General features: G+C 49.3%; 1 protein-coding gene across 2 annotated transcripts; it reads left to right on the plus strand.

Moving 5' to 3' along the window:
• The first annotated feature begins 14,545 nt into the window (after positions 1-14,545).
• GOLGA7 (golgin A7) lies at positions 14,546-19,705 on the plus strand. 2 transcript variants are annotated; one of them, XM_035345170.1, is made up of 5 exons: positions 14,546-14,768; positions 15,926-16,078; positions 16,428-16,529; positions 17,581-17,644; positions 18,418-19,705. In XM_035345170.1, exons 1-4 carry the CDS (start codon positions 14,658-14,660, stop codon positions 17,626-17,628), a joined length of 414 nt encoding a protein of 137 aa, XP_035201061.1. In that variant the 5' UTR covers positions 14,546-14,657; the 3' UTR covers positions 17,629-17,644; positions 18,418-19,705. The 2 variants fall into 2 exon arrangements, with proteins under 2 accessions (XP_035201061.1, XP_035201060.1); XM_035345169.1 differs by having other exon boundaries at positions 14,547-14,768; positions 18,421-19,705.
• The last annotated feature ends 55 nt before the right edge of the window (positions 19,706-19,760 follow it).

The raw sequence follows: 19,760 nt of genomic DNA on the forward strand, positions 1-19,760 counted from the left end.
CCCCGGGGCGCGGCAGGCGGAGCGGCTCTGGGAGGCCCTGGCGCTGCTGAGCAGCTTTTCCAAGTCGTAGATGTTGCTGAGAACCTGGACTAGGCCGTGCAGACCTCATTTCCCCAGGGACAAATTCCAATCCCAGCTACGGAATTTGCAGGAGAGCGAGCAGGGCTGCTGCAGAAAGCTGCGGCTGGGCGGCCCGGCTCCGTCCTGCCGGGGGCTGAAGCAGCGCTGCAGCAGCACGCCGCAAGCACCAGGTCCAGCTGCTGCTCGCAGGCAGAGTAGGGCCCTTCGGCTGCAGCCAGGCAGGAGGAGCTGTCTCAGCCCCTGCGTGCACTAGATTTGGCCGTCAAGCAGCCCTTGTGCCAAGGCCCGCGTCTGAGCGAGCCCCCTAAGCTCCCTCCTCTGGACCTGCACAAAGCTCTGTTGCTGCTGCCACCTTTTGCTCCAACAGCTTGTGCTATTTACTGCAGGAACTACACCTAATTGAGAGGTAAATGGACACGGCTCTGCAGCCTGGAAGCGTGAAAGAGCCACTTTCACCTGAGGCCCAGCAGAAGAGAGCAGCCAGTTAGCACTGTTAATGAAGTGGAGAATTCAGCTGTAAACGAGAAATCTTCGCCATAAGGTGCCAGCAGACGAATGAAAAGGTGATTGGGTAGAGCAGGCCCTCTCCTGCTGCTTGGGCTCAGGAAATGGCTGCAAAGCACCAAGAAACAGCTGTAAAATGGGCTTCTCACCCTTGGGAAATTCTGACACCCTGGAACTGCTTTTACCAATACCGGTTTAAAAACACTGAAACATCTTTTGAGAATGTAGAAGACAACGCAATGTCCAAGTAGCGTGCAATACTGCAGTACACAGAACAGGACACGGATCTGCTTGAGGGCTGTTTGGCTGAATTTCTTTCAAGAATCTTTATTCGTAGCCAAGTGCTTCATTCTCAGGCACGAACGTCTGGTCCAGAACACAGACCCCAGCTCTTCTGGGGCACTCACTCAAAACCAAATTGTGCAAGTAACCCAATTTTTAACTATAAAATCACCCTTTCCAGAGATACAATAGGCATGTTTTGCTTGGCAGTGCTATAAGCTTGCTATTTTAGATCAAGTAGTGTGATAGACGCGCCATAGCAAGGCAGGCAAGATGGGGGCTTTGGAAGGCTGTTGTTCAAAAACTGGGGAGTTCTTCAAAGGCCACAGCAGTAACACTGCAATAAAACTATAGTCAGGATTCTGATTATCCCCAGCTCAACAAATACCACAGGGAGAAAGGCAAAAGTCTTTCCAGAGATGTGTTGCACCACATACCTAGAGCATCCCATCCTGGGTCCTGGGCTGGCAGCGTCCTCGATGCGCAGCACAGCAGCTGCTGAGCTCAAAGGGCTGCCTGCCACAGCTCAGCTCTCCTCATCCAAGCAGGAGAGCTCCAAGATGGTTTGCCTTTGTTGCTAAAGCCGTCCACACTGAAAGCCTGGACAATTCTTGTCCTCGGCCCAGCAGAAGTCTTTGCTTCTCTTCTCTTCTGTATTTAATAATGCGCATTCACAGCAGCTGCACCTGCATGGGAATTCAAGAGTGAATTGATGACTGAAATAGAATTGCCCCACAAACCACTTTTTGTTTAATAAAAATAAAAGTTAAGAAAACAACAACAACAACAAAAACTATCAGCTCTGGTCTAGACCATTAAATTGCATAATACACAGTATAAGACCTCTTAAATAGCAGTTGCTCAAGAAGGGCTGCTGTTCTGACAAACCCCTTCCAAACTGGGCATTAACTTTCCTGAGCGAAGCCTGTGCAGTCATTTCCATTCATAATTACTTAGCCTGCTGCTTCTTAAGATTCTGCAGAGTTTGCGATGTCATCACTTAACTTTGCTTTATAGCCATTTATCACTGCCTCTTCCACAGTGGCTAACATATTCTTGTTGGAAAATGAGATGCTTTGCAACCTGCACTCTTTTCGTTATCCTGAGTCCTCTCTGCCCTTTGAAAAGCCCAGTCCAATTAGCCATGCTTATTTCTGGCTCCATTGTTTGTCCTGCAGCCCGCGGGACCCCGCTCTCTGCCACCCCCACCACTTCCTCTGCCAGTGAGACTGTTCCTGCTCATGTCCCCCACCGTGGGCACCCAGCCTCGAGGGCACCGCGTGGCCACACACCCTGCGCCCCTGGCCCCACTGTGGCTGATGGGAGCTGCACCCTCTGTCCCTCCCAGCCTTGCTGCCGCTGCCCAGGACTGCAGGGCACACTCGCCCAGCTGGCTGCTGGGACTGGAATGCGCCTTTCCCTCCACGTCCTCAGGGAACGGGCAGGCATGGGATAATAGAATATATTAGCCCTGAGCCCATTCAGCCCCGGGCTCTTTACGAACAATGGCTGCTAACTGAGCTGATTTTTGCCAAATGACTGGCTTTCGTGCATGAGCAGCAAAGTGGAGCCCCCAAATAGAGTCCCATGCAACAATCCGGCAAGCACTATTGCCCAGGGCCCATTGTTTCACTGCTGTGTTTGAGGGCATGGAGGAGTCATGGCCTTGTCTGCCCTGGCATTTCTTCCCCAGTTTCCCACCACTGCACTAGCCCCATCCCAGCCCCAACAGAGGCAGCAGCGATGGGAGAGCTGACAGTGGCCAGCCACAGGCATCCACTGCCCCTGCCCCAAGCACGGGTGACACAAAAGCCACTGTAAGCCACCGTGCCACGTCTTGCACGGCCCCATAGCACTCAGCCCCTGCCACCCCATCATGTCCCTGCACTGGGACCCTGCTGTGCAGCCCCTGCAGCAGCACATGGCTCCTGCTCCACCTCCTGCAGCGGGGCAGCTCCTGGAACCCCCCAGGGAGTATTTGTTTTAGATTTGACACCCTCCACACCAGCTGGGAGTGATAGCCCCTACTGGGGTCAAGCTGCGGAGGAGGATGTTGTTTGTTTCCTGGTTTGGCACAGCAGATATCTCTGAGCTCTCAATGACACTGAGACAGCCAGGGATGTTACCTCGGCCCCGCACATGGGAGGCTGTGCACAAAGGTTTTGGGGCTGGGACGACCCCACGCTGTCACTCTGCTGGAGGGAGCACCCCTACCACGTACCAGGCCACACTAGGACAGGGTCAAGGCATGCAGCAGTTCCAGCTGATGTCTCCTGTTAGTGTGAAATTAGCACAATTAAATTCTTTAACTAAACACAATCAACAAAGGGTTTACTAGCTGAGATAATGCATAAAGAACTACAACAGCTAGTGCCTTCGGCACTGCTGAAAACTCTGACCGTCTGCCCCAAAGCCCAGGAGGGAACCAATGGCAAATATTTACAGGGGCTTATAAATATTTATCCTGTAATAACTTGCTGCATTACAGCACATTCTTCTCTATGAGGCTCAGCTTCACTCTGGACCAGGTGCAGGCTGCTGAGAGGGTCTGTAGCATATATAAAGTTTGTCTCAATAACATACAGCATGTGCTGGCATTCAATAAAATAGCCAGCAGCTGAGCTGTTTGTGTGAAACGCACCGCAAGTCATTTCTTACCCAACAAAAGAAAATGGCTCAGTAGCACAGGTGTGCAGACACCTCGGGTGCAAGCCTCTGCTGCACTGCCAGCGACCCCAGGAAGTCACCAGAGAGTGGAAATCACACTGCTGGGCTGACGGGATGGGGTTCAGCCCAGCTTGCAGTGCCCCAGGGCAGCCCCATGGGGATGGAGCACACAGGGACCCTTGGCCTCACTGGTGAGGAGCCCAAGAAAGGTGAAGGCTCCAGCCCAGACATTTCAGGCACAGAGCTGGAGACCTGCCCACCATAAGAAGACGTCTGGCCTCACACTTCTCTCTCTGAGGATCCAGCCTGCAGTGCCCCGACATCACCAGACATGGCCGAGATCTGCTCTGCCCTCAGGAGGTGGGCAGCAGCTCACTGCAGGGCATCGCACATGGTGGACCAAACCCTGGTACATCGACAGGAGCCACAGAGGGACCAGCACATCACGGCTCTTCCTTTGGTCCTGTAGATGTGGTAAAACAAACGCTGAGGGGACCACAGGCTCCTGAACACCAGAAAATAAATGCATTTGCAATTTTCCCCCAGCTTTCCTCAAATAAAAGTTTCTCTCTGCTCCCGCCCAGACCTCTTCTGTGGTGTGTAACCAGGCGAGGTGGTACCAGTGTGGGTGCCCAGAGGACAGGCTTGGAGCCAGGCACTGCCTGAATGGCACCGTACAGCGTCACCTCCCTCCCTGTGGCGAGGGCTCCTCACCCTGCCACGAGCAGCGTGCTTTCTTCATCTGCTGCTTGGTGCAGACTTGACTTTCTCAGCAGCGATGAGAGCCCGGAACCGGTGTTTTGTTGTGGTGGTGTTTCATTTGTTTGGAAACCAGATACTTATCTCCCTTCTAATAATTTATTGAGCTGTCTGTCCATTTATTTATCTTTCTCATGCTTGATGATTTGCAAGAGCATCAGCAGCCTGTGGTTTGGAAACTATGCTCCAGTCTCCGACCAGCTCTAGAGATGGAGCCCTGAACTACTTTCTAACATGGATAAACAAACAGTGTGGAAAGGCTCCATTGTGTATATTCTAGGTTGCTATTTTCTTAACCCTGTCTCATTAACATGGATGGAGTTTCTGCTTATTAGTAATTTGGCAAGTTCCTCTTTGTGTACACTCTGCACTTCTCACTAATGATGCTTTGCTTCAGTGATTAACAAAAGAGACTTCCAACCTAGTCAGTGAAAACACAACCACGCACTCGGGGCACTCGGATGGAAACCCAATGTTCTGGAGATGCAGTTTGCAGAAGACAAGAAACTGCAGGGAACCTAGAAAAGGAAAAGCTACTGGTCATAAAACCATTCCTGACATTCAAATAATTTTGACCTAAGGACATTGGCTCTTTGATTTACATGCACAATTGCAGAGCTGACAGAGCCTATAACAAAGTGATTCAGAGCCCTTGCACTGCAGTTCCTAAAACGTGTCCAATGGAGATGAAGTTGGCACTGCTACTGCCTGGATTTACAGCAGGCCATTAAAGTATGTTTACAAGCCTTTGGTACAGTGTACACATCTGGTAAATCATTGATTGAACAAATAGCTCCTGGTGCCATGCTCCCTCTGACAACTTTTTCCACTACCACGTTACCCAGTGCAGACCCATCTGCTCCAGCCCCGGGTAGGCACCGACGTGTCCACCCCCCAGCGACCAGTAACACTCATGCCTGGATGCCACTCGTGAGCAGGACTCTCACAGCACTCTCCACATCAGTGGACACAACCCTACCAAACGCACGCCTGCACAGGTCTGTGGCCGGTACCCACCTTACCTAGGGAGCAGGGACAGGGCCCCAGCCGGCCTCACCGGGCAGGAACGGAGAGGGGCTGTTTCCTGCAGAGGGACATGGGAGAGGAGAAAGCAATCAGGAGATGAGTCCTACAACAGCATGCAGAGCAAGCCCAGGAGTTGCATCACAGGCGAGATAATGTCCTAGATGAAGCAGAAGCTGTGAGGACAGGGGAGCAGCAGCTGGCTCCCCTGCCGCTGGTGCAGGACCCGCACTGAAATCTTCCTCACGGGGACAGAAAAATGCCGCGTCTGGCATTTTTGCAAGCATGCCAGGGAGCAGAAGGAGTGGCAAGCCCCTGCTGGGGGCAGAGCCACCACAGCTCATTGTGCTCCTGAGAGAGCATCTGGCCAGCTGTGCAGTCATCTGTGGCCAAACCCTGGCTCCCCTGGCCACAGAGCTGGGCAAAGGGCAAAGGGTAAAGGGCAAAGCAGGGGAGCAGAAACAAAGCTATGTCAGCTCATTCACACAAACCTTTTCAAGAGCTTTTGGACAGACAGACATAGGAGAGCAGGACGTGGATGAATGGCAGTGGCAATTCACGTGACACCCGCACTGCCTCCACCATGCAGCCACTTCCACCAGGCAGAAGCACCCATCTTCCATCCTGGTCCATGGCCATGGAAACTGGGTGGTGTATGGACAGGAAAAGCCAGCACAAAACCACTCCAAACTGAGGCAGATTCTGTCCTGGGCTTGATGACATCGCAGACAGGGCAAGTACAGCTGCCACAATCTTAAAACAACAACAAAAAATGCAGTCCAATGTAATTGTTAGCAATAGCCTAATAACATAGCAGCTCATTAGCCACAGTGCCAAGAGCTTAAAAGTGTTGGTATGACTTGCGGGTTCCAGAGATTCTGGAATTTTGGAGGGTTCCTGTAAAACTAATTCAAAAAAAAAAAAGAAACCTATGTCCTGAAGAGCCAACGTGTATTTCGCTTCACATCAGCATGTGAAAGAGCAGCTCTGATATAAGGTAGGCTATCATTTTATTGCAAGTCCGGACCCTCAAAGGCTGCAAGCATGGCAGCGCAGAAGCACCAGATACCACAAGAACAGGCTGGAAGCTTTGTGCTGGTTGAGGCTGGTGGGGAGGCTGCTGCTGTGCCAGGCCTGTGCACAGAGCACCAGCCCCAGGAGGCACAAGCTCTCTGCCGCTTTCAGCACCCCCATTCCCTCTGCAGCATCCCCAGAGCCACAGGGCCCAGGGAGGGAGGAGAGGGAAATACATTTTCCTTCCCCCATAAATAATTTTATGGAAGATTTTAAGAGAGAAGTAAAGAAGAACCTCTTCCCTCCCTTCCCCCCTTCTCAACTATACTGTGCATTTTAAACTGTTTGCAGAAGGGAATTAATTAACACAGGCAGCAGAGCCCAGAGCTCTGCCGGAGCCCGTCCTCTGCACAACGGAGATTCTACTTTTTCTCCCCTGCCTGAGAAACACATGCCCAAAATCCAAGTACATAATTTTTTTCTAACCTAATTCATTTTGTAGATTGATGGAGAAAATCCATAACAAATATTTATGACTTTGCAATAAGTAACCCTCACAGAAGTCACAAAGAGCTCTGGCGAGTCTCAACGTAACTTTCAGCGAGTGCCAGGGGTCAGGGCAGATCATGATACTAAGTCTATAGTGTTCGAGCCGTCGGCTCATCTGTTTTGAATTATTGGTATTACTCAGTTGAGCAGCTCTCTCAATGGAGTAGCTGTGCTGTGATTCCATGCCGTATTTTATTTCTATGGTGAGAGAGAGGCTTCGATAATTATTAGCTGCACTGTGCCGCAGCCAGCAAAACCCCAGCCTCGGGAGCATGGGCTGGCCCCGTGCCACGGGCTGACACTCGGCGTCCCCGCACCAGCGCAACCTGCGGGGCTCAGGCACCAGGACATCAGCTGCGGGTCTGAAACGTCGGGCTGCCAGGATGGCGGCACGAACTGGGGCGGCACAGCAGGCAGCCCCCGCATTCCCAGCAGGTTCCGGGAGGTGCAGCAGGCGTCACGGGAGAGCCCGGCCTTGGGGCACCGCACACCAGCACATGGCGCTGACCCACCAGAGCTGGGATGGGGCGAGCAGGGAGCAAGCCTGGACCCTCTCTGTCTTCGTTAGCTCTTAATCACCGCAACGGGAAGAGAAACCGCCGGCAGCGCTGTGCTGCTCTCCTGAGAGCGGGCTCCTTTCAGGGCTTTCAGAAAACAGGGTCAGACGTGTCTTCTGACCTGTGACCTGCCGCTTCCCTCCTCGCCATAATTATCTAATACAGCGCTCTCCCTGCCAAGTACAATGAAACAATTTGTCACTTCAATTGTCTGTCAGTCAACACTGGGGCCTTTTCAACAGGCCAACACATGTTTTTTGAGAGCTTGTCAGCAAGAGCTGTCTGGCCAGGCACATAACCATGGAAAATGGAACCTTTGTTAATTCTGGTTCTTAGAAAAGTAAATCTATTCACTTGTTTTTTTTCAGGCCTTCAGCTTGGAATTTGCACAAGAAGCTGAATTGCCCCTGATCCCTAAATGATTGGTCAGAGGATTTGCATGAGGAAGCAGAAATTAATTATTCTTTTCTTTTCTTTTTATTTTCTGTAATTGTGTGTTTAGAAATGAGATTACATTCTACAGCAGCACGAGGGGCTGGGGGCCGGGGCGGGGGGGGATTGCTTTGCATTTGTTTAGCTCCTTAGAGTTAAGATCACCTAATCGTTTCAAGCATTTCCTAAGATTCCCTCTCTCTTTTTCTGCTTTAATGACTAAACAAAGATTGTGCTACTTCCCGGGGAACTTCTCTGGCAGCCAAGCATCGCAGTGGGAGCCAGGGGCTTATCCCTCTGCCGCAACAGTCACCTTGCTCCCTGGGGCTCGCAGGGTGCAAAAGTATCCCAGAGCTGGCAGGCCTGGGAGCCTCCTCGTGCTGGAGGACAGTACTCAGCCGGGTTCCCACCTGTGCCAGAGGAAGGTGCTGGGGGCTGGGGCACCAGCGGCACAGGGACGGGTGCTCGGGGGCAGCAGGGTGGACTCAGTCAGCACCGGGACCACCGCCACCAGGGAACGGTCCTGCTCCCCCGGCCAGAGGAGGGAACGAAACCAACAGCCACAGCGCATTGCCCAGCCGCTTCTTATTTCTGCCATGTGCACTGAGAGAGGGACCAGTTCTCAGACATCGTCTGCTCTGCACAGAGACAGCAGCAGCCAAAACAGCCCCTTGGAAGCTTCCTCGTAGAGCACCTGAGCCTGTTGGCCGTGGGAGCATCTCCACCAGTGGACCCTGCAGCAGCCTGTTAAAGCTTCCTTGTTGCTGAGGTCTCACACAGCAGTTCCCTATAGCTTTTGTGTTTTGCACAATCATGGACAACAAAACTGATAAACGTATTAACAGCACAGATACAAACTGGCAGGATTAAAAAAAAAAAAAAAACACCCTTTGAAATTCTCACTTTCTCCATTGATAGATGTGCTGAACCTTAATCCAAAATATTTAATATGAGAGATACCTCCATTTTCAAGTATTCATCATTTTCTTAACCAGGTGGAAGCTCCATTTTGGGGCAGACATGGATTATTTTGTTTAAAAGCATTACAAAAGCGCTAGATGGCCCCTATTCAACTACAAATGCACTGCACAAAAACCTCTCCAAACCTAGCTTTCCAGAACACCACTATCCAAACCTAATTCAAACCATACAGGGAGCCCTGACTTAGAATCTTTCAGGCCTATAAAATGAAACAAATTGGCTTTGCAAGCATATCTCCCAATCTAAGCTATGCCTGTAAATTCGATTTGTCCTCTTGGATCTACACTGCATTAGGTGACCTGAAAGACTCTTTGTTTCCGAGTTCTTCTGTCTCCTCCACCAGCCCCAGGTTTTCACATTCAGTCATGTCAGGCTGCAGAAGGCCCTGCAGATTCACAGCATCGGCTCAGTGCCTCTCCAGCACCTCAGCCTCACCAGTGGGTCCCAGCAGGAGAGGAGCCAGGACCTGGCCCCTGCAGCATGCAGGAGCCCTGTCACCAGCACCCCACACGTCAGAGCTGCTGCAGGGAGCGCCCAGAGACAGCCAGACCACAACACTGGTCCTTCCCAGGGCCAAGTGCCACACCAAGCCAGTCAGGCGCACTGGAACCCCAGGCTGGCACCCATCTGTGAACCAGCCCCATCCTGCCCCAGCGCAGGCAGCAGCCCCTTGGCATGCCCCTGCTGCATCCCATCGTCAGGCTGTAGCCAGCAGCTTGACACCCAGGGGCTGCAGTGGGGAAGAGCCAGATCCCACAAGGCACGGGGAGCAGCGGCCGCAAGCAGCAGCGATGGTTGGTATTTCTCAGAGGCAGGATCTGCAGCCTTTCGATCACAGCTGGTTTGCCTTACAAAAAAACAAATACAATCCTGTTCTTTGCGCTTGCTTTTTCTGTGTAAACACTGAGTGAGATACCCACTGATGCAGGTTCAAATTACCTTCCCAGGCAGCACCGGGGCACGGGAGCCTCCTGCCGCATGGCCCTTGTCCCACGGGAATCTGCCAGCAGCTCAGGACCCGCTGCAGGGCCAGCATTGCTGCCTGCTGCAGGCAGGGACCTTCCTCTGCCAGGTCCCTGACCTCTTGCAGCACGGGACAAGCCGCTGCGCTCTTTCAGTGGCCCCAAAGCAACCCTGGAGCCATTTGGAAGCTGAGGTTTGACAGCTGCTGAAAAGCACTGCCACAAGACAGCGGATCGGCAGGGAGGCTTTCCAGAATCCCTGGCTCTTATGTATCGCTGTTTTCATTAGAGGTGTGTGAGCTTCCATAAAACAGAGTAATTGCATTAAGCTGACATGGCTGTTCGAGTTCCCCAACTTGCATCTGCCCCACTGCATGACCTCCACAGGGTTCCCTGTGCAGAACGAGGCCGGGGTTTCCCTGCCCTGGCACAGTGGTGTGGGCACAGACACAGCCCCAGGTGCAGCCCTCCAAAGCACTACGCTCTGGTCTGACGGGGCCAAGCAACTCTGGGGACCTGTGGTGTGCAGCTGGGAGACAGAGACTGCTTCTGCCTCTTTAACAGGGTAATTTACTGCCTTTATTTATGATTTCATGCACACTTGCTGTATAATTTTAATAGTCTAATTCCTATTCAAAAACGGTGAATTAGAAGACGCCTGTTAAAATTATGAACTGCTTACGCATGGTGTCATAAAATGTTGAAACAATAAATGCATCTTTCAGAAACTGACAGATCACAAGATTACGATTTCCAGGCTTAGCCTTCACAATAAGGCAGCAAACTTAGAAGATTCCCACTGATCACAGTGTTTGCCATCTTTTCTATTCCAAAAGCATGACAGCGGATATCTTTAAATGAAGATCCATTAAACTCCATTTGTCTCCTTCCTTAATTCAGGTTTGCAGCTAAGCCAGGGAAAGATATATTCTCACTTAAATCTCTGGGAAACCTGCCCATAGGAGGCTGCAGTCACCATGTAGGATAAGGGAGATCTATTCTTGCACTTGTTGGGAGATAAGCTAAGCAACTCATCCCATTGAATACTTGTCCTGAGCTCTTAAGTTGTATTTTTAGTGTCTTTCAAATCCATTGATGTCTGCAGGAGCCAAGCCTTTAGCCCCAGCAGAAATCAAAATAATTTGGTGCAGAGATAAAACCTATTTGTTTTTAAGTGACCCTATATTATCCATCTTCAGAGGAGACCAAGTACAGGACTGAAGAATTAGCACGTTTACCTGACCATAAATATTCCACTAACCATCTCCTATGTAGTAGCAATTATATTCCACTGCAAGAGCTTCAGAATTTACTACAAAGGCCAGCAGGATCTCAGACACCCTGAAAACATATTTTTTATGTTTCTATAAACTCTAGTAAAATTGTAATTGGATCAAACTCTGCATTCAAAAGCACATTCTTTTAGAATATTTTATACACACATAAAACATCTGAGAAAATGTTAACATCATGATCTTAACTGTTTGCACATTGGAACCAGCTAAAGGTTAGGAAGATGCAGTCCATCTGGTACAGTATTTACAGCAGATTATTTCTGAGTGCGCTTCCTTCAGAACTTGGGCTCATAATCCTGAACAAACCCATCCACAGAAGCCCACCAGCACACCACAATGCATAGGCCGAGATGCTGATCACCTCACTCACAGCAAGAACCTCACCGATTTGCCATCAACAGGCTGTGACCTGGGTCCTCAAGGAGGGTACAGCCCCTGCCTGCATTGGGGGATTTCCACCAGCCCCTGCCCAGGGCAGCTCACCCACGCTGTGCTGCAGCTGCTCAAAGGCAAGGCTCGCGGTGGAAGCGGTGCCCCACAGCCCAGCAGAACTCATCCCCCGGTAAAGATGGCACGGGGAAGGTCTGCACAGCTAGGAGCTGCACCCAGCCAGGGAGTGGGGACCCCAGGGGACACTCAGCACCATGCCAGACATGAGCAAAGCAAACTGACCTGGCGAGGCCAGAGAGGGGCAAGCACGGGTCCGCGGGGCTGGCAGCACTCTCAGCTTGCACAGCATTAATTCTCTCTTAGAGCAGGAAGATCCCAGCCAGTGGAGGAAGCCAGGCTGCAGGCAGCCAAAGGGCAGCAAGACCAGGCTGCAGGAGGTGGGGGCTCAGGTGCATGGGGAGACCCAGCACCCTGCTCCCTGCTCTTCCCCAGGCTCCTCCAAGTGACTTGGAGTTTCCTAGAGCCCGTGAGGAGATTGTTTGTTCAAGCAACCCCATTAGGTGTTTATTAGCCTTCATTATGGAGTGCTAGAGGGTTAATTAGTTCAGGCTGTTCCTATGGGAGAGGGGGGCTGGGGGGTGAGGTGACATCAGCAGCAGCTGATACCCAGGTTCCCGGGGCAGCTCACCACTTTGCCAGATTTCTTTCTTTTGCCTTTTTTTTTCCCCCCCTTTTTATCTCTCCCCTAAGCAAAACGGAAGCATCATTATCACATTTACAAAGTGTTTAGCACAAGAAAGAGTGCCTGGGCCCCAGAAAAGGCTAGGGTGCCCAGCTCTTCCACAAGCCTGCAGCAGGGATGCAGTGTCTGGGGGCAGCTCAGCTACCTGTGCTGGTCCCCATCCCCAGCTGGCTGTGAAGCTCAATCTCTGCCAGCCCCAGCTGGGGAGACCTTCCAGATGTGTCCCCTGAGCTGTGTGTCTGCAGACAGCTACGGTACTGTTCACTGTATTTTATCATTGCAAAATTGCTGGTCTTGTCTGGAGCATGGCATGGAGGCTGCTTATTATGTTCTGTGAAAAAATAAATAAATAAATCATTCTTGTGTTTATTTCTTCCATGTTGAATTGTGGTGCAGTTGGCAGGGGACAACAAATGATTCACAAATCTCAGCGGCGGATGGGATATAAGGATGTTGAACCCTTGCAGATCAGACAGACCACCTGGGACTCCTGCGCCAACCCACCACTTAGGGCCTCTCAGCCTGGAAATCAGGAGACAATGGGTGATGGAGAATACTCCCACACCACCAGCAAGCTGTTTCAACGGTTAATTGCCATTCCATTAAAGCCTGAGTTCATCTGGCTTCAGCTTCCAGCTGACCTCAGTATATATACATTTTTGTCTGCTTTTATCAGAAACCTGCTCCCTCTGTAAATACCTACCGACTGTGGGAGAGGGGTAATTTGCAGCCTCACAGATCCCCATTACCCATGCTGTCCCAACACTTGCAAGACCTCATGCCAAGCTTTAAGCCAGGCTTAATAGCATCCATCTCACCTCCCCGTGGAAGACCAAAATCACCTTGTGACAGCCAAGAGAAATCCAAATCCAGAATTGTTTTGCTAGAAAAGCAAACCCATGTTCCTCCTTGCTTACAAAGCAGGGGCCATCTGCTGCCAGCTGTGCCTTGCTTCTCCCCAGGGCCACCTGCGCCCTGAGGCTGCAGATGCTGGAAGCTGGCAGTGGCACCAGCTGAGAGCCCACCACCGGGCAGGGGTCCTCCGACGGCCAGGTGCCCCCTAGCCAAGGACGAGGACATGAATGAAGCAGTCCAGCCTGGCCAATGTGGAAAGGGAAAATTGCAAATACTAACAGTGTTGGATTTGTGGAAGTCTTGAACCTCCCAGGGCAGGCCCCTGGCTCTCTCAAGCTGTGCCCAGCACACTGCTGGGGAGGCCTGGCTGTATCCACCCTCGCTGGGCACATCCCCCTCCCATAGTCTTCCTAGCTTCCCAGACAAATTCCACTTCAAGAGCAAAAACACAAAGGCAAAATGCAAACAAGCAAACAAAAAAGGGTATCTGTAGAATTGTGTTGTGCTGCTTCTCGTCCCCATGCAGACACCCGCAGGCCCTGTCTGCCACCCCTCTGTGTATTCTCCGGTAAGCCCAGTAGCCTTTCCTGCCATTTATTTGCCTGCAGACTCACAGATCTGTTTGGGGTGGGAGAGCTGCTGAGCTGCTCCTCTGAAAACAGATTTCCATACCCCCTGTGGTAGAAGGAGCACACGTTTCCATTTTCTCCTGCTAAAAAGCTGATAAACTAGCAGAAGAGCACAATGAATTCCTGCCAGACTGAACTCCAGCCATCAGGTACCAGGAAACAATTGCTGTGGCCCTGCTTAATTATTTCTGCTCCACCTAATTGTGAAAAAAACGTCATTACCACTTAAAAGATGCAATGTGTGAACTCTAGGATGGCAATTCCTCTGCAGAGCTGCAGCCACCCCCGAGAGCCTCTGCCCCATGGGGGCTTTGAGGAGGGGTCCCCAGGGGTGGGCACTGCCTTACGGAGTTCCCTTTCCTCCGCGGAGGAGCCCCCGCAGCCATCGGCTTTTCCTGAATGAATCTTCTTAGATTCACAGGCAGAAACAGCGCGCTCTGAACGGGGCGATGCCCACGGCAATGGGCACAGGGCGCCTCCTCCGCAGCGCTGGGGGTGCCCGGCTCAGCGCAGTCGGCGGGCGGCAGGACCCTGGCCCCAGGGGGCGGGGCGACGGCCTCGGGAGGCGGGGAGACCCTCAGGGGGCGGGACTATGACATCGGGGGCGGAGCTACTGCCAGAGAGGCGGGGCGACTGCTCGGGGGGCGGGGCGACGGCCCAGGTGAGGTGACGTGAAGGCAGTGATCGCCACGCGGCCAATGGGACGCGGGCGGAGTGCGCGCATGAGCAAAGACCTAGCCATGCAGCTGGCGCTTGCGCACTGCCGCTCCCTGGGGCCGGGGAAGGGGCGGGACGTACACGGCACGGCACGGCACGGCACTTCCGCCCTCGTCCTGCCCGCAGCGGGGCCTGCGCCTTTGCGACAGCCGTCAGGCGGCGGCGCCCGGCCCGGCCCGGCGGAGCGGAGCGGGGGGGGGCTCGCTGCGGGCGGCGCGATGAGGCCGCAGCAGGCGCCGGTGTCGGGCAAGGTGTTCATCCAGCGCGACTACAGCGGCGGGACGCGCTGCCAGTTCCAGAGCAAATTCCCGGCCGAGCTGGAGAACCGGGTGAGGGAACCGCTGGAGGCCGGGCCGGGCCGCGGGGCGGTGGCGGTGTCCCCGGGCCCCGGCCCGCGCCGGGCGGTGCTGGGGCCCCCGGGGCGGTATCTGAGGTGCCGGCGCTTCGAGTTGCCGGCGCTTACCGAGCCTCGCTTTTCGTTCGTGCCCCGCGCGCAGCGGGAGCGGGGCGCGGCTGCGAAGCTGAGAAGCGCGTCCTGCTTCGGGTGTTGGTGTCGGGCGTAACAACGCTATGCTGTCTGAACGCCGCTCCGGGTCAGTGGGCGTAGGGAAATGTTTGTAATTTACGGGAAAAATACGTGTGAGAGATCGTTAATGCTTCTTTTCAACGTTCCTCAAATGATGGTTTTGTGCGTTCTTCAGTGCTGCAGAAGACAGATGTCTCTTGTGGCAGTAAAGTACAATGAGTTTGTTATTTCCTTGGGAATAAAGCGTACATTGTTGCACCATGGTGCAGTAACACTGCCTTTTCTTGTGGAGACCAGACAGCTCTGCTGATCCTGTTCAGCAGACACACAAGTACCATCTCAAGTGCCTTCATTTGACTTAAAGTGGTCAGATGTGGTATCTTCAAGAGTAACAAAACAGCCTTGCTGATGTTGCTGTCATTGTGTTTTTCTTCTGCTTTCCCCCTTTTTGTGAGTGTGTTTTTGTTTGGTTTTGTTTGTTGTTTTTAGTGTGTTCTATATTGTCTTATAGAGGGTTTGTTTGACCAACGCTTCACAACCAGCAAGGAATTATTCATATCTAGAGTTAGCTCAATCAATTCACTTCTTAAATGCTCTTCTTAATCCACCAAATCGTTGTATATATGTTAAATAACCAATTTTTTTCCCCCTCATTTGAGTTGCACTTTGATTTAATTATTTTACTCTTAAAGGATTTACATTCAGTTTGTGTTGGAATTCAGACTGGGTCTAATCACTTGGTGGATATTTAACAAAGAACTACTGGCCTGTAACTGCCTCCTCCTGACTTTGGCTCTAAACACAGTGTCTTTTTAAAATGTTACATGTTTAAATGGTGACACTTCTAAGAAAGCATGGAAGCACAAATAGCAATAAATGAAGGCAGATATCTGAAGGCATCGGTGAGTTCTGAAATGTGGAGGTTGTAGTGCAATGGCTAAATTTGACTTTCTCTTGCAGATTGATAGGCAGCAGTTTGAAGAGACTGTCCGAACACTGAATAACCTTTATGCAGAAGCTGAAAAACTTGGGGGCCAATCTTATCTTGAAGGGTGTCTGGCCTGTCTGACTGCCTATACTATCTTCTTGTGCATGGAAACACATTATGAAAAGGTGCATTTCTTTTGTTTATTGTGTTGCTTAGAAGGCAGTATGTCCATAGACATTAGTTAAATATTTACTTCCTGGTAGGTTTTCTGTGACTTGCACCATTGCTGTGCAAATTCCATTTAGAGTCTGGATCTTACTGCAGGGTTGTTCCATGTATACATCAGACAGACTTTAGTCATACTGAGCAGTGTAATTATCATTTATACATCAGGGAATCTTGCAAGTTCTGTCTCTGGTGGGTATTGGCACTATGATGCTGGGCTGTCCTGATGTTATGTTTGTGATTCTGCTGGGCTGTCACTCTAGGGAATTGTGATTTAAGAAATTGACCTCTGGGCTGTTCTATTACCAGGTTCTAAAGAAAATTGCCAAGTTCATTCAGGAACAGAATGAGAAGATCTATGCTCCTCAGGGCCTACTTCTGACAGATCCCATTGAAAGAGGACTAAGAGTTGTATCCTTCTGTGGTTTCTAAGATTCTCCTGACTCGTCCATCTGTGATACGCTACCTGTTTCTCTCTGTTACTATGGCACCCTCTAGTTATCCTTGATTCGTAATACTACAGAATACATGATTAATCTCTTTACTCCAGTTGTGTGCCGTTCTCTGGTCAGACTTTAATATGTTAAGATTTGTCGTGTCAGAATACAACAAAAATGCAGTATTAGAATCTCTCCTTCTAGACTTTCTTGAAAACACAGTACATATAAACAGAGAACGTCAAACATACGAGATGCTTTCTCTACTTCAGTGACCTCTGAAAATAAAGTTTGGCTGTTTGGGGAAGAAAGTGACCAACTTGGTAGGATTGAAATTCTTGTCAAAGCAAAAGATTGCTATGGCTTCATTTGCAATGCTCAGTGAAAACTTTGCCATAGCACATCGCTGTAAGTTGATCGTACCAAACTAGTGCTTTCTCTTAAATGTAGTGTGGCTTATTGAAATATTTTTACATCAGTGCTTGAACCACAGTGCAGCTGTTTTGTCTAGATGTTACCTTACTAGCTGCAAAGTTATATCATATCAAATCTAGGGATAGAAAGGGTTACCTGCATCATGTTTTGTCAATATTGACACTGAAACAGAGAATGCCAATTAAATGCATGCTAAGCCTCATCCCTTGCAGTTGCAAAAACATTCCGTTTGAGTAAAAGCATTCTTAGTTTGGCTATTGAATTAGTACCTCAACCACAGAAGCATTAACTTCTGTCTGGTGCATAGCCTTTCCTGAGTTTTAAGAGAAAGTGGCAAGGCTCACAAGTTCTCCATATACAGCATCTTTTGTTCTTGTTCTCAGAACAGGCCTGGGCTGTATCAACAGACTGATTTTTGAGAGACACCTCTTAGGCATACAGTTCCATTTGTTTTCTAGCTCTGAAACTAGCCTGGAAACAGCAGGTGTGAAGCACGAAGACTAAAGTTCTACTATCATAATGTTTTTCCACTTTTTAAAAATTTTCATAATCTTTCCATAGTATGTTTCCCTAACAACCTTTCTATGCAGATTGAAATTACCATTTATGAAGACAGAGGTATGAGCAGTGGAAGATAAAACTGTGGAGTCTCAGGTACATATTAACAGTATATTAGATGTCAATCTCAACTTGCTCTTTTTGTGTGCTCAAAGATGTAGACGCTCCTACTGAGACAAAATATTTATCCAACCACTGTATGTAATCAAAGGCTCTTCACATAAATCTTGTGTGGCTTCAGTTTTCTGAATATGTAGAAATATCCATACTTGGCATTGTCACTGAATGTTAATGCAGTTCAGATGGTATAAAACTTAACAGAATTAACAAATTCAGGTCTTGATTGTGCAAATACACATAAACCAAACTTGTGCTGTATTATTGTAGACAAACTTAAGGCTTACCCTTAAATCTAGACATTAAAATAGAACAATATTTAAGCTCTTATTTGGATCGCTGAATAATTTTCAGACTAATGGAATAAGAGAAAAAGAAATAATCAAGAGAAATCATTGATGGTACTATAATATCAATTGCTCTTTTCATGCTGTGAAAGATATAACTTTCCCTGTTTTTAGAGATGCCCTGTAGCAAGCTCTACTTTAAAAGCTGCTGTGTTTCCAGCACTTGTGAAATCAAGGTGTTTTGCCTAGGAGTTGTTATTATTAGCCCTAGAATCCTGAACAAATCAATACGAGTTACTGCATTTTTACCTTCTTGGTTCCAAGCAGGTAGAAGATGAGCTTCTATATTCTGTTGCACAGCCTAGTTTTCTTGCTGTGTACCTTCTAAGAAAACACAATGTATCTATGTAAAGGTTTGTACACTTTTAGAAAAAAGTTTCTAATAATCTGAAACTTCTTTTCTAGCAGATAGCTCAACAGTGGACTTGCTGTATCAAAGTTCCCCTACCTCCTACTTTAGAGCATCGTTCTTCTCTCTGCTGCCAGATCCACAGTGCCATCTACTACAAGGACTAACTTCCTAAAACTCTGTTCCACATGGGGTGACCCAGCTGGTCAGCATCCATTTTGTGGCGATTTTTTAAGCAATGAGATTATTTCTTAGTTTTTTCAAGAAAAGGTGATAAAGCTGCATTCTCTTCTGAAAGAAACCAGGTGATTGGCCCGACAGAAGTCTAGTTTTAGTCACGTAAGTGCAGTGCCATTCCTCCCTAGTTACTAAACCTTTCTGTACATCAGTCGGGCTTTGGAAAGCTACAAGTCAGAGTTGGGAATTTTCTGGAAACAAGGCCTTCCCTCCTGTTCAGTGTTGCAGTGAGGGGATATGCAGTGCCTCTGCCTGGAGAGAAGTGACTCAAGGCAACAAGCATTTTAAGCTTGCCCTGCTGATTCTCATGGAAGACTAGAAGGCAAAGTGTTTCTTGTTTTAATGTTTTGGTTGTTCCTAGAGGGGGAGGAATAGCTGGAATTTAATACTGATGCTTTTTCTACTACTGTGTATATGTTGCTATTGCATCTGTCAATGCTCATCAGAAGAGGGGGTCTACTCATGCATAAAACATTAAGTACAATAAAATGGATGCTGAACCAATAAACAATTCCTACCCTACTCTGATTAATATGTGAAGTGTAAAACTGTTTCTTTATGGATTTATTATACATAATTTATAGGAAAACACTGATTTGACAAACTTAGATGTATAAGAATGGTGTCTTAACTCTGTCTGCTGACACACTATGGAAGAGTAGAGCTGTGCATTATTTAGCATCTCCCATGCATCGACATTCCTCAGCAATACCTGCTAAGGTTAAGTTCTTACAAACTGGGTTGGCTTGATACTTTTCTCTTGTATCCTTTTCCATTATCAGAGCAAGGATGTCCTGGTGCTGAGCACCACTGTCCAATTGTGGAAGGAATTCTTGAATTTAGAAACAGAAAAATTCTGCAGAACAAGTGTTTTGGCTGTTGGTGGTACTGGTGTTTCGGGTGTTGGTGGTACTGTAGGTGCTAATACTGGATCTGAAATTCCAGGCTTATTATTCAGCCACTGATTTTTTTTTTTTTTTTTGAGATTTGTTTCATATTTTAATTGTATAAAATGTGTTTTTCTAAAACTGTAACTGTTTGCCTTTCACATCTGTTGCAATATTGGCAGAAGTACTAATGGATTAGTAAATTTTTTCTTAAACTGTGTCCGTGTCGTATTTGGTAGCACTGTTTTGCATCAGGTAGCGCTGCGGGTTTTTTT

Source organism: Oxyura jamaicensis, chromosome 22 (assembly GCF_011077185.1).
Source record: "Oxyura jamaicensis isolate SHBP4307 breed ruddy duck chromosome 22, BPBGC_Ojam_1.0, whole genome shotgun sequence".
In the NCBI taxonomy this organism is placed as follows: Eukaryota; Metazoa; Chordata; class Aves; order Anseriformes; family Anatidae; genus Oxyura; species Oxyura jamaicensis.